We start from the raw sequence: 14,383 nt of genomic DNA on the forward strand, positions 1-14,383 counted from the left end.
TAGAACTTTGCATGCAAAACAAACTAGGGTTCTATGCATGTGATATATTGCTACAAACCTTTACTGTAGGTTGGCTAAAAATCTTATGATCGGAGCATGATCCTACTATTGAAAATGTTTCAACATTTAATTTGAAGTTATAATACAAAATGAAGGTAATGAATTAGTTGTAAAGAAACTCTTGAAAATTCTTTAAAATTATAATCGAGTTTGTAGTTCAAACTGAAGGTCATGCAAATAGAATTTATAGGAATCTGTTACTTATTGAAATCTCTACCATCAATGCTTCCTACACAAGTGACGATTTACCTGGCCCCTTTACAAATGGGTGCCAGGGATGTACCGTACCTTGATGTGTGTGGTTCCATGTACATTACTGCCTCCGATGTGTTGTCCAAGAAGGAAACTAAGTCATTATGCAATTTTCCTTTATATGTAATCTTGAATTTTGCTGGATCTACAGACATAACATTGAAGAGTCAACTTCTGGTGTCTTGTCTGAGAGCTAGAAAGCTGTTTCTGGTAAGGACAGTTTCGTCTAAATAGTCATGGGTGAGGTTGATTTATTTGCCCCCTTCTGTAGTCTGATTTTTATATTGCACATGGTCTAGATATATTTGGTAGGAAAGGTTTTTGCATGTAATAGCTCTGGGGTATTTGGCATTTTGCAAAGTGTAAGTGGACACCCTGTGTTTTTATTAAAGTTTCCACAAAAGATCTGTGCAATCAATGTGTCCAATAATTTTGCGCAAGACCTAGAGGTCTTCTCAGCACCCTCTGGAAGCAGACAGGGACATCTGATATAATCACATCGCTTGTTGTCTATCTGCTTGTTCCAAAACAGTTCCACTTAGTTTAGGAAACATTGTTGTCAATATGACAACAGTATCATCAGCTGAGCAGATCCTAATGGTTTGCTGCCCATGCATCCTTAGGTGATCGAAGTCACCTGTCCAAAATGTTGCCATTGCAGAATATGAAATCTTGAAAGTTGACATAACAGCATCACCACTACATGTAACTTCGCCAAACGCGTGATTTCACAGTATCGTGAAAGCCTCAAGCAAAAATATTTTGCAGAATATCGTGCCCTCTGTTCCTGCTTTCAAAACGTCTATGTACGTGGTGCCTGGCTCTCAAAAGGAGACGTTCCTTCTAGCAAATATAAAGCACTCTATCTAGAAGGATTAATCTACTTTGTGCAGTACTCCTCCTGACACCAATAGTATCACTTAAAGGGCTTTGAGAAGACCCCCCTCACTCAAGCTATACATGCCAGCTGCCTGACCACATAGAGACTCCAGTCCATGTAGAAAAGGGATAGAAACAGGGTTGGACATTCAACGGACATCACTCTGTGTTCTGATTTAATGTTCCTGCCATCTCTCTGCATACAAAGCTGGACCAATGAAAAAAGTGAGAAGCCTAACTAATACTTTTTGAAATCTGTAAATCGATCTGGGACTGTAGAAGTGAAACTATAAATCTAGCATCCCGCTACTTGTTGCCATTACTATACTGATGCCTGCAGAACTGCCCTTACTGCACACTGTTTCACTGATCCCAATGCATGCTTGATAGTGCTCATAACAAGCATTGCAATGCAATAGTTCTCGCATTTAACAAGAGTTTGAGCTATTGGATTGCAAATATTTGTTGTTGTTTACAAGCGCCCCATGCCGCCCTTTCATGTTAATAGAGGCCACACCCCCTTCTTTAGACGAGCCACGACTAAAGGAAGGGGCACAGCTGCCATTAAAGTTAAAACGCGGTATGGGGCACCTTTACAAATAAAAGCATCTGTTTGTCAAGTAGACAAATGCTTTTTTTTGTAAAAGCGCCCCATGTTGCAGTTTCTCTTTAATAACAGGCGCTGACCTTTCTTTAGAGGCGGCTCCTCTAAAGAAAGGGGTGCAGCCTCTATTAACATGAAAGTGCAGCATGGGGCGCTTGTAAAAAACAACAAAGAAGAAAGCCATTCTACCCTCCATCAAGGGAAGCTAGTGCAGATGTTCACAGACCATTCCCCCACCATGTGGTACAGCAACAAACAGGACGGGTAGGGTCGTGGACCCTTTGTTAAGAGGCAGCACGTTTCTGGACATGGCTAGAATGGCAGGCCATTTCCTTGATAGTTCAACACCTGGCAGGTTCTCTGAACTCCAGGGCGGACAAACTCAGCCGAAGATGCATAGCGGATCTCGAATGGCGTCTCCATCTGGCAGTTGTACAAGGTCATTTTTTAGCCTTGGGGAGCGCCCTGGTTAGATCTGTTTGCTACTGCCGAGAATGCACAATGTCCGCATTACTGCACGCTGGAGTTTCCAAGGCCGCTCTCACCCGGAGACTCCTTTCATCTCGAGTGGAACTTCAGCTTCCTGTAGGCCTTTCCCCCCATACTATTCCTGCCTAGAGCTCAAGAAGATCAGGAACAACCTGGTCCATGTCATCTTTGTGGCTCTGGACTGTGCTCAGATAGTTTGGTATCCTAGATGTTGAATATGGCCATCGGTCCTCCGATCAGGCTGCCCCTCCTGAAGGGTCTTCTATCACAGCAGCAGGTGAGGGTTCTCCACCCGAACCGGTCAATGCTCAGCCTTCATCCATGGAGATTGAGCGGCGACAGTTGACTGCTTTCAACCTTCTGCGCTTAGTCTGCAATGTTATCTTGGCAGTCTGGCATCTCTCCACGAAGACGGTATACACCAGCTGGTGGAACAAGTTTGTGGCATGGTGCAGACAAACAGGTTCACCCCTTATCTACACACTTTTCCCAGGTTCTGTTTATCCTCACCCTGGCCAAGGAGGCCTCTGCATTGGGCATGTTGAAGGGTTATTTATCTGCCATTTCTGCCTTCCTGCGGATTGCCAGATGAGCCTTTCCTCTTCAAGTTCCCCATTGTAAATAGGTTCCTTAAAGATTTGCAACACTTATTTACTGCAGCTCCTTTAGTTATGCCTCAATGTAACCTTAACTTGGTTCTTACTTTCTGAATTTGTGCTCCCTTTGAGTTCCTCCATACCTGCCCTTTTAGGCTTCTCACCATCAAGACCACCTTTCTGGTGGCAATTACATCAGTCCAGAGGATCAGTAAACTACTGACGTTGTCATCTCAGCCTCTGTACATCTTTTTCCTCCTAGACAAACTGGTCCTTTGGACCTGAGCATCCTTCTTGCCGAAGGTGGTAACCCAGTTCCATGTTGGCCAACCCATTACCTGGTCTACTTTTTAATGCTCCGCCTCATCCCTCTAAGGAAGAGGAAAGACTCCACCGACTGAACTCAAAAAGAGCATTGTCGTTCTACCTTGACTTCACAAAACCATTCCGAGTGGACAATCAGCTCTTTGTAGGATATGTCAGGACCAATAAAGGGAATTCCGTGCAGAAGACCAGTCCTGGACATCTGCTAGGAAGCAACATAGGTCTTGCTGCACATGTTTAACAAACACTAATGCCTGGACAGTCCAGTCCGTTGGGCTTGGCCCTTTGCCCGTTCAGTTATGCAGGGCTTTCTGATTTAAATTGTGTTCGCAGACCCACCTCCAGGATATTATTGCATGGGTATCTATTCTAAGGTAAGGAATCTGCAGCTAGAAGCCTCTCTCAGATGAGCAAGTTACTTACCCTCTGCAACACCTTATTTGATAGAGACTCAATGTAGCCACAGATTCCTTACCAATCCACCCATCCTCCCGCTCTGCAAACAGATTTAGAAGTTAAGGGCAGTTCCCCTTTTCAAGGCTCTTGATCCACACACCAGTGGAAAGTGTTCTCTGTGGCTTTGCACTTCTGGTGTGGAAAGTCCCGAAAAGAAACTGACGTCAGCACGCTCAGTGGCGCCTATTTAGGCACCGCGCATATAATTTTTGGCACGTTGACGTCATGCAAACCAAAATATGCCACTTACCGGCGTGCAGGGGCACTGTTTCTGAAAAATTTCAGGATACAGTCTGACGCTTGGGGATAATTCTGAGGTAAGGAATCTGCTGCTAGATAGTCTCTACCAGATAAGGAGTTACCAAAAGTAAGTAACTTGTTCTTCTTTGCCCTTAATATTCTATTGTATCTGAGTAATTATCTTCCCCATTCTTATTCCTATTTTTAACATACATCCTTGTTCTTCCTTTGATTATAATTTGCTTAAATCATTACGGGGTACACCTTTTCCCTCTTGTAAAGGACATGAGAATATCTATTATCCTTCTTACTAATTACTCAGTTGAAATCATTAGACACTGACTTACTTATAGTTTTCAAAGATTGTTTCCAAGATTTTTTGCCTTCCACCCTTTCTTGTTTTATATCTGATAAATTTAATCTTAAATGTATCTTAAGTTTTTTTTTTCTTTCTTAAGTTTTTTTTGTTTTTGAGTCTGGAGTTGCCTCTAATTTTTTAAAAGCTATAAATGAAAAATTAATTGGCAGAGTGTTCAAAGAATACCAATAATTTAAAATCCTTTGAACTTGATTTTAAATGTTATATCTACTAACCCCAATTGTAATCTTAAAACTTGGAAGGGAGCGTTTCCTCTTTTTGCCCAGGAGTTTGCTGCCATTAAAGCAGAACACTAACAATTTTAAATTCATAAGTTTCTTTCATCATGCCCATAGAATGAAGCATTTACATTTTCTAAAGTTCACATTCCATGGAAATATGACTGCAAAATAAACAAAGGTATCAACTTTTTCTAAAATTTCTGAAACTACTTTCCAATTAAAGCAGTAGTATTTTTCCTTTTTTCCAGATATCACGATGTAAGACTTAAAAATATTCATTTTTCTGAATTGTGATGCAGTGTGCGCTCGCTCACCTTTTTTTTTTTAATATATCTTTTTATTAACTTTGCTCATGTTCTCATTCAATATACAGCTGTGTTCACGAAGCATGAAGGATAACAACAGTGCATGATACAATCACAATCAATCTTGACAGTACAGTGGTTTGATAACACTTAAACCCCCTCCCCACCCTGCAGGGCTCGATACCTCCGCCAAGGCCCCCATATCTTCTTCCACTTCTTTACGCAGCCCCTGGACTTGTATATTATTTCCTCTGCCATTAGTTCAGGTCCCGGAGCCATTGATCCCATTGCAGGGGCGCTTGCGCCCCCAAGCAACTGGCAATATTACGTTTCGCCACCCCGGCTGCCATGGCCAACCAAATCTCGTTGAATCTGGACCAGTCCGTGGTCCTTTAATCATAAGTAAAAACCACCTAGGCTGCACCGGGACCGGCAATCCCACCACAGTTTCCATTGTGTGCGCTACTTTTGTCCAGAAGGGTACTATGTTCGGGCATTCCCAGAGGATATGGTAGAATGTCCCCTCCCCCTGACATCCCCTCACATATAGCGGGGAGAGACCCCTGCCCCATGAGCACAGGTGTGTTCGCGGGTAGTACACCCGGTGTAAAATTTTAAATTGTACGAGGCGGAACCTTATCCGGATTGCAATTTCGCGGGGGCTTTGCAGGGTATCCTGCCAATCTTCCTCCTCTAAGTCACCAAAATCTTCATCCCACCTCTCCCGCAGGGACACCAATGGGTCAGGCATATTATTTAGGAGCTTACGGTATACAGTGGACGTCGGTTTTTCGAGAATGGGATCAAGGAGGAGCCTGTCTTCCAAGGGAGAGTATTCTGGGATAGAGGTGTCTGAGAGTATCTGAGAGCGCAGGTCGTGTGTGAGGCGCAGATAGTGGTAATGTTGGGAGTCGTGTAGCTGGTACTCTTGTTTGAGGTATTCAAACGATCTAGGGGCGTACCTTTTCCATACATCACCCAGGTATTCGATCCTAATTAGTTTCCATCACCTGAAGCCTGTTAGCATCTTTACCTCCATTAGCTGGTCTCCAAGCCATAGCGGGTTCCTGCCTGTTAGGGTGCCTGCCCACCCCAGAAATGTATTGGCCTCCCGCCAACAGTGGAGCACAGCCCCCGTGTGCGAGGGTAGATCCCCTGGCAACCTCAGTGAATATAGGAGTGGCTCGCAATTGCCTCCCCGCATAACATATCTATCGACTCTGTAGGCTGGTTCCGAATCCGGCGCGTAGACCCAATAGTTGATCACCTGCAGCTGGGAAGCCCAGTAGTACAATTGGACATCCGGGAGGGCCAGCCTCCATTATACACTCCTCTTGTGAGTTTTTGCATCGCTATCCTCTGGTTCCCACCCTCCCATAGCAGCGTTCGCACAGCCTGGGATATACGCCTGAACACCACCCCTGGAACCGGGTACGGCATATTTTGTAAGACCTATAGGAGTCTCGGCAATGCCAACATCTTAAATAACGCAGCGCGCCCCATTAGGGAGAGCGGCAAGAACCTCCAGTGGTTCAAGTCCGATGTCAGCCGTGCCAGATTGGGCTCAAGATTTTTGGGAAAGAACTCCGCCCGTCTCTGGTGACATACACCCCCAGGTACCTGAATCCATCTGCCGCTATCGAGTCCGAACAGCACCTCAGGATCCTTGGTGGCGGGCCAGAGAGGGTATTAATGAGGGATTTGGCCCAATTGATCGTATAGTCAGAATAGCTCCCAAACAATTCAAAGAGGTGAAGCGCCTGCGCTATCAAGTGGTAGGGTCTGGCCATGTAGAGGACAATATCGTCTGCGTATAAAGATATACGCTCCTCCCACTCATCATTGAGTACCAGGCCCCAGAAAGACCTACCCCTCCTAATCCAGTGCGCCAACGGCTCAAGGGCCAGGGCAAAAAGAAGAGGAGACGGGGAACACCCTTGTCTAGTTCCCCTGCGCAGGGGAAATGCTCGGGACATTGATCCATTAACTCTCACCCTCGCTACCGGCTGTTCATACAGCAGTCGCACCAAGCTACAGAAAACCGGGCCGAAGCCTAGTCTCTGGAGAACCATGAACAAGTATGGCCATTCAATGCTATCAAAGGCCATTGAGGCGTCCAGCGCCATCAAGGCCGTTTGAGTGCTACACACATCCGCCGTCATGTAAACGACCCCGAATAACCGTCTCAAATTGTGCTGAGTACTCCTATGGGTACTCAGCACAATTTGAGGTCCTAGGTCGTAGAGGGCTTAGTGTGCGTGGGTGAGGAGACGGAACGTTATTCTCTTGTTGACGGGGAGCCAGTGGAGGTCTCTTAGGTGATTGTGGCGGGGGATGCCAAGAATGAGTCTGGCGGAGGCGTTCTGAATTTTTTCTGTAATTTGGCTGTGGTTCCAGCATAGAGGGTGTTTCCGTAGTCCAGTCGGCTTGTGACAAGTGCATGGGTGACCGTCTTTCTTGTTTCTGTGGGAATCCAACGGAAGATCTTTTTGAGCATACGTAGGATGTTAAAGCATGATGATGAGACGGCGTTGACTTGTCTGGTCATCGAGAGGGAGGAGTCCAGGATGAAGCCCAGGTTGCGTGCGTGGTCCGTTGGTTTGGGTGCGCTGCCCAGGGCCGGTGGCCACCACGAGTCATCCCAGGAAGAGGGGGATGATCCTAGGATGAGGACTTCCGTCTTGTCTGAATTTAGTTTTAAACGCCTGTTCTTCATCCACTCAGCTACGTCTTTCATCCCTTCATGTAGGTTGGTTTTGGCGGTGTTTGGGTCTTTGATGAGGGAGAGACCAGCTGTGTGTCGTCAGCGTAGGAGATGATGTTGAGGTTGTGTTGCCGCGCGATGGATGCGAGGGGGCTCATGTAGACGTTGAAGAGGGTGGGGCTGAGCGATGATCCTTGTGGTACGCCGCAGATGACTTCAGTGGCCTTTGATCTGAAAGGGGGGAGGCGGACTCTCTGGGTTCTTCCGGTGAGGAACGAGATGATCCAGTCCAATGCTTTTCCTTGTATCCCGACATTGCTGAGGCGTTTTATGAGGGTGCTATGACAGACCGTGTCGAACGCTGCGGAGAGGTCCAGTAGGATGAGGGCAGCTGTTTCTCCGTTAGAGGCCTTCTCTGGTCAAGTCAAGTCAAGTTTAAATTTGTATAGCGCACTACTCACCCAGAGGGTCTCAAGGCGCTTGAGGGAGGGGGGAGCTTTACTTATCAAATATCCAAGTTTTTAGTTGTTTTCTGAAGGAGAGGTGGTTCTGTGTAAGGCGGAGGTGGGTGGGGAGAGAATTCCAGGTCTTGGCCGCTAAGTAGGAGAAGGATCTTTCCCCCATGGTGGATCTTTGGATGCGCGGAATTGGGGCGAGGGCTTGATTGGACGATCAAAGTTGTCGGGTGGGGGTGTAAAAGGACATGCACGTGTTGAGGTATTCGGGTCCTAGGTCGTAGAGGGATTTGTGTGCGTGGGTGAGGAGGCGGAACGTTATTCTCTTGTTGACAGGGAGCCAGTGGAGGTCTCTCAGGTGACCGGAAATGTGAGCTTGGCGGGGGATGTCTAGGATGAGTCTGGCTGAGGTGTTTTGGATGCGTTGGAGTTTTTTCTGTAGTTTGGCTGTGGTTCCGGCGTAAAGGGTGTTTCCGTAGTCCAGTCGGCTTGTGACCAGTGCATGGGTGACCGTCTTTCTTGTTTCGGTGGGAATCCAACGGAAGATCTTTTTGAGCATACGTAGGATGTTGAAGCATGATGATGAGACTGCGTTGACTTGTCTGGTCATCGTGAGGGAGGAGTCCAGAATGAAGCCCAGGTTACGTGCATGGTCCGTTGGTATGGGTGCGGTTCCCAGGGCCGGTGGCCACCATGAGTCGTCCCAGGCGGAGGGGGATGATCCTAAGATGAGGACTTCCGTTTTGTCAGAGTTCAGTTTTAAACGGCTGTTCTTCATCCACTCGGCTACTTCTTTCATCCACTCGGCTACTTCTTTCATCCCTTCGTGTAGGTTGGTTTTGGCGGTGTTTGGGTCTTTGGTGAGGGAGAGGATCAGCTGGGTGTCGTCTGCGTAGGAGATAATGTTGAGGTTGTGTTGGCGCTATGGATGCGAGGGGACTCATGTATACGTTGAAGAGGGTGGGACTGAGTGATGATCCTTGTGGTACGCCGCAGATGACTTCTGTGGCTTCTGAGGTGAAAGGGGGGAGGCGGACTCTCTGGGTTCTTCCGGCGAGGAACGAGATGATCCAGTCCAGTGCTTTTCCTTGTATCCCGACGTTGCTGAGGCCTTGTATAAGGGTGCTATGACAGACTGTGCCGAAGGCTGCGGAGAGGTTAAGTAGGATGAGGGCATCTGTTTCTCCGTTTTCCAGTAGAGTTCGAATGTCGTCTGTTGCTGCGATGAGGGCGGTCTCGGTGCTGTGTTTGGCTCGGAAGCCGGACTGTGAAGGGTCGAGGGATTTGTTTGATTCGAGGAATGCGGCGAGTTGACTGACGGCTTTCTCGATGACTTTGGCGGGGAATGGGAGGAGTGAAATGGGGCGGTAGTTCTTAAGTTCAGTGGGGTCTGCTGTGGGTTTCTTCAGGAGGGCGCTCAGTTCGGCATGTTTCCAGCTTTCCGGGAAGGTAGCGGAGTTGAGGGAGCAGTTGATGACGTCTCGGAGGTGGGGTGCGATAATGGAGTCTGCTTTGTTGAAAATGTGGTGGGGGCAAGGGTCGGTTGGCGATCCTGAGTGGAAGGAGTTCATCAGGCGGATGGTGTCTTCAGTGGTGATTGGGTTCCAGGTGCAAAGGTTGTTGGAGGGGGGTTTTGGTTCGGAGGTGGGTGAGGTGGACTGGTCTCCAAAGCTGTTATGTATATCGGCGATTTTGATGTGGAAGAACGAGGCTAGAGAGTCGCAGAGGTCTTGGGAGGGAGTGATGTCATTGGTGCCAGCAGTGGGGTTGATGAACTCTTTGACGATGTTGAATAGTTCTTTGCTGTTGTGAGCGTTGTTGTTGAGTCGATCCTTGAATGCTGATTTCTTGGTGGATCAGATCAGTTGGTGGTGTTTGCGGGTGGCATCCTTGAAGGTGGCCAGGTTGTCAGTGGTTGGGGTTTTTTTCCAGGCTTTTTCGAGGGTGCGGCAGGTCTTCTTGGATTTCTTAAGGTTATCATTAAACCAGGGGGCTCTTTTGCTGCCTTGCTTGATTTGATGGTTTTTCAAGGGTGCTAATTCATCAGCGCTGTCGGTGATCCATTGTGTGAGGTTGGTGGCTGCTTGGTTTGGGTCCGATGATTTTGCAGGAGGGTTTTGGTGAAGCGATGTGAAGAGCTGGTCGGTGGAAATCTTGTTTCAGTTTCTCTGGGGAATTCGTTGTGGGTGGTTGTGGGTCGTAGTCTTTATGTAGTTGAAGTGAACGCAGCTGTGGTCCGTCCAATGGAGAGTTGTGGTGTGATTGAAGGAGATGTGCTTGCTGGAGGTGAAGATTGGGTCGAGCGTGTGCCCGGCATAGTGGGTGGGGGTGTCAACACGTTGTTTGAGTCCGAGATTGGCGAGGTTGTCCAGGAGGGTGGTGGTGTTGCTGTCGTTGTTCTTTTCCAGGTGGAAGTTGAGGTCTCCCAGTAGAATGTAATCCTCGGAGGGGAGGGCGTGAGGGCTGATGAAGTCAGTGATGTCTTGGCTGAATTGTGTGCGGGGTCCGGGTGGTCTATAGATGACGGTGCCTCTGAGTGTGGTCTTAGGGTCGGTGTGAATCTGGAAGTGAAGGTGTTCGGCGCTTGTGAGGTTGTCATCGGAGCTGGTTGTGATGCGGATGGTGTTCTTATGAACGATGGCGATTCCTCCTCCTGTTTGGTTGATGCGGTCCTTTCGGATGATCTTGTAGCCGTCCGGGATGGCTATGGCGATGTCGGGCGTTGATGAGGTGTTCATCCAAGTTTCTGTAAGGAAGGCGATGTCCGGCGATGTGGTGTCGAGTAGGTTCCAAAGTTCAATGGCGTGTCTGTGGACCGAGCGGTGTGTTGAGCAGGATGCACTGCAGGTGGTTAGTGTCGGAGCTCTGTTTGGAGTCTGTGGATTTGGTGTGGGCCCTGATGCAGTCGAAATTGCAGGAGTGGCAGGTGAAGGATCCATGGGTGTGTCCTGGGGCGGCTTGGTAGCAGTTTGGGGATTGGCCGGGGTTAAGTGCAGAGAGAGTACTGGTGTTGTACGATACGCGGGTGGAGTTGATTTTACAAGGGCCAGGGGGTCTGGCGCTGGGCGCGGTCCAGGCGCAGGCGGGCGTAGACGGGCTTACCTTTGGCGCACCTTCGGCGCGCATTGGGTGCGTCCGCTGCGCGTGAACACTGCGCGCAAAAGCATCTGTCATAAGTGGATAGTGGAGGGGGGCGGAGCGAGGGAGGAGCAGCTGGGAGGCGGGAGCGGGGTGGAGAGCCGCGCTGGGAGGCACAGCAAACAAACAACTAAATGGCAGCAAGCCAAAAGTGAAACAGGATGAGATTGGGGCACAACCTGAAAATCGCGATTTAAATGGGCAGTGGCACCGGCACAATCAGACACACAAAATTAAAATAAGCAAAGCGAGCAGCGCACAGATGAATAACAAATGAGCAGCAGTCCAGCAGTCAAGCGCTACGGAAACACGGAAATTATACAATCAGGCACAATTAATTGCAGCAAGCAGTGTGCACTTGGAAACAAATGCAATGAGCAGTCTGGCAGTAAGCGCTACGATACCAGGGCAGGGAGCAGCGTGAGGAGCGACCGCTTCTGAGAAGTCAGGACGGTCACAGCGCTACAGAGATCGGGTAGAGCCTTAAGTTACAGTGGGAGGGAGGAGCAGCTGGGAGGCGGGAGCAGGGTGGAGAGCCGGGCTGGGAGGCATAACAAACAAACAACAAAATGGCAGCAAGCCAAAAGTGAAACAGGACGAGATTGGGGCACAACCTGAAAATCGCGATTTAAATGGGCAGTGGCACCGGCACAATCAGGCACACAAAATTAAAATAAGCAAAGCGAGCAGCGCACAGATGATTAACAAATGAGCAGCAGTCCAGCAGTCAAGCGCTACGGAAACGCGGAAACGATACAATCAGGCACAATTTATTGCAATAAGCAGTGTGCACTTGGAAACAAATGCAATGAGCAGTCTGGCAGTAAGCGCTACGATACCAGGACAAGGAGCAGCGTGAGGAGCGACTGCTTCTGAGAAGTCAGGACGGTCACAGCGCTACAGAGATCGGGTAGAGCCTTAAGTTACAGTGGGAGGGAGGAGCAGCTGGGAGGCGGGAGCGGGGTGGAGAGCCGGGCTGGGAGGCACAACAAACAAACAACAAAATGTCAGCAAGCCAAAAGTGAAACAGGACGAGATTGGGGCACAGCCTGAAAATCACTATTTAAATGGGCAGTGGCACCGGCACAATCAGGCACACAAAATTAAAATAAGCAAAGCGATCAGCGCACAGATGATTAACAAATGAATAGCAGTCCAGCAGTCAAGCGCTACATAAACGCGGAAACGATACAATCAGGCACAATTAATTGCAGCAAGCAGTGTGCACTTGGAAACAAATGCAATGAGCAGTCTGGCAGTAAGCGCTACGATACCAGGGCAGGGAGCAGCGTGAGGAGCGACCGCCCTGTGGTACCATTTACCAGGGACTGCATGTGGCCAGAGATGCCAATTGGGTTTTAGGCTTCAATGCAGTTTTAGGGAAGGAACATGGGCCCTGGGTACCCGATTAGCAGGAGCCCAGGGCACACTCAGTCAAAGAACATCAGCAATTCAGCAAAAAGTGGGGGCATACCATGCAAGAAAGAGTGCACTTTCTCACACTGGACTAGACCAAAACCAGTGCCAGAAAGTTAAGTGATACTCAATTTTATGAGAGACCCTTCTTTGGGCCAGATCAAGAAAGAGGGGTTAATGGAGTACTCACTGGGAGATTTAACTTAAAAAGCTGTGTTTGACTATTGAGAGACTCTTTGTTTTCGTGCAACCTCATAGTTCCGCTCCATACATGATCGATCCCATAGCCTTAGTGTTGTAGAGCTGAAGGGCTGGGGCCACTCCTCTGGGCCTGGTTTTCCTGTGAATCATTTGTAATGCTAGCTGTGTGCTGAATCGGAGACAGCTGGGCATTTTCCGCCTCTGGCGTCCAAACCGATTGGGTGTAAGTCTTATGTTTCTCTATAGAATAATAGTGTGTGCCTAATGATTAAGATTTTAGCCCAGGCGAGGTCTTTTACCCATGGCCCGTTCCCTGACTTTTTGGTTAAAAAGCAAAAGCAAATCAATTAAAACAATAGAGAGGACAGCTTAACCATCATAACATATTGTTTGTTATGCTTAGCTATAGATAGTCAGATACAGTTATTTATGTTTTGGCTCGGACTCTATTTTTTATTACTTTTACCTGATCCACATGCCAACTTCTTTGAAGAGGTTCAATCTTACCTGGTTTGACTTAGAAATATTGGGACACATTTTTCTTTTTGATGAAATAATAATGCATTTTGACTTCTACAGGGTTCTGTTTTTCTGCCTACATTGGCATAAAGTTAACCATTGCTATGGCCTCATTAAAGTGACAGTCAGCAACTTCCCAACGCTGACTAATGCCCTCATGTTATAGTTGTAATGGCCCTGAAATGAAAAAGTTTCCTCACTAAATAGAAAGTTTCAGAATCTTTGAATCGGGTGCTTTTGAAAATATTTTAATGTTCTTTATTTTTCACAATTAAGCTTTAATGAAAGTTGTGCTAGATGTTCTTGTGTTACAGACTTTGTCTAAATGTTAATATTGGTGTGTATGGTGACCACGTCAGAATACTAAGATTACATTTGTAATGGCAAAACGTAGGTAATTTGCACTTTTCGCATGTGAATAATCTTTCTTTGGTCCATCTCAAAAAGTTTTTTGGAAACTACATCACCTTCCTGTCTGACATCTCACTGGTAGATAAGGCAATTCTTTGTTAAATGTGTGCACTTGTTTATAAATCAAATAGCTGCAAAAATGGGTGACTAAATCTTTTACACCACATTTACAATTTTCTATTGCCTCTGAAAATAAATGTCACTTTGTACCAGTATTGAAGACGACTTGGAAATAAAATGACCTCTAACATATACAAAAAATTTGGGGATGGCAGTTTTATAATTCCATATGTTTTCGGTTTTAATTTTGAAGGTAATTTTGTTTTTCAGCCAGCAGTAGCACTCTCCACAAGTCTGGGTTTGACATCACCTCAGCCAGCAACACAGATAGCTGTTTCATATCCAGCTCCACGATCAAATCAGCAACAAACTCCACCACAGAAGCAACGTGTTTTTACAGGGGTAGTCACCAAACTACATGACACATTTGGATTTGTGGATGAAGATGTATTTTTTCAGGTCAGGTAAGATATCTAAGATAGTGACTCCAAAAGTTTTCAAACTGCGCCCTATGTAGAAAGTGTATGCTGGCTATTTGTTATTGTCGGTCTTATTGTGAAATATTTACATGTCTAATGTGAACTACACTGCTCAATTGATATATTGAAATACATTGATACATATTTCTTATATTACCTCAGAAAAAGGATATTTTTCTTTACAGCTTAGAAATG

General features: G+C 47.0%; 1 protein-coding gene across 2 annotated transcripts in view; it reads left to right on the plus strand.

Moving 5' to 3' along the window:
• CCAR1 (cell division cycle and apoptosis regulator 1) overlaps window positions 1–14,383 on the plus strand; it is a 1,290,009-nt gene that overhangs the window by 228,848 nt on the left and 1,046,778 nt on the right. For both annotated transcript variants that reach the window (XM_086922386.1, XM_086922387.1), the window contains exon 6: window positions 13,980–14,173. In XM_086922386.1, coding sequence (XP_086778512.1) covers window positions 13,980–14,173 — 194 coding nt within the window. The remainder of the gene's footprint in view (window positions 1–13,979; window positions 14,174–14,383) is intronic.

The sequence above is a fragment of the Lissotriton vulgaris genome, chromosome 5 (genome assembly GCF_964263255.1).
Source record: "Lissotriton vulgaris chromosome 5, aLisVul1.2, whole genome shotgun sequence".
In the NCBI taxonomy this organism is placed as follows: Eukaryota; Metazoa; Chordata; class Amphibia; order Caudata; family Salamandridae; genus Lissotriton; species Lissotriton vulgaris.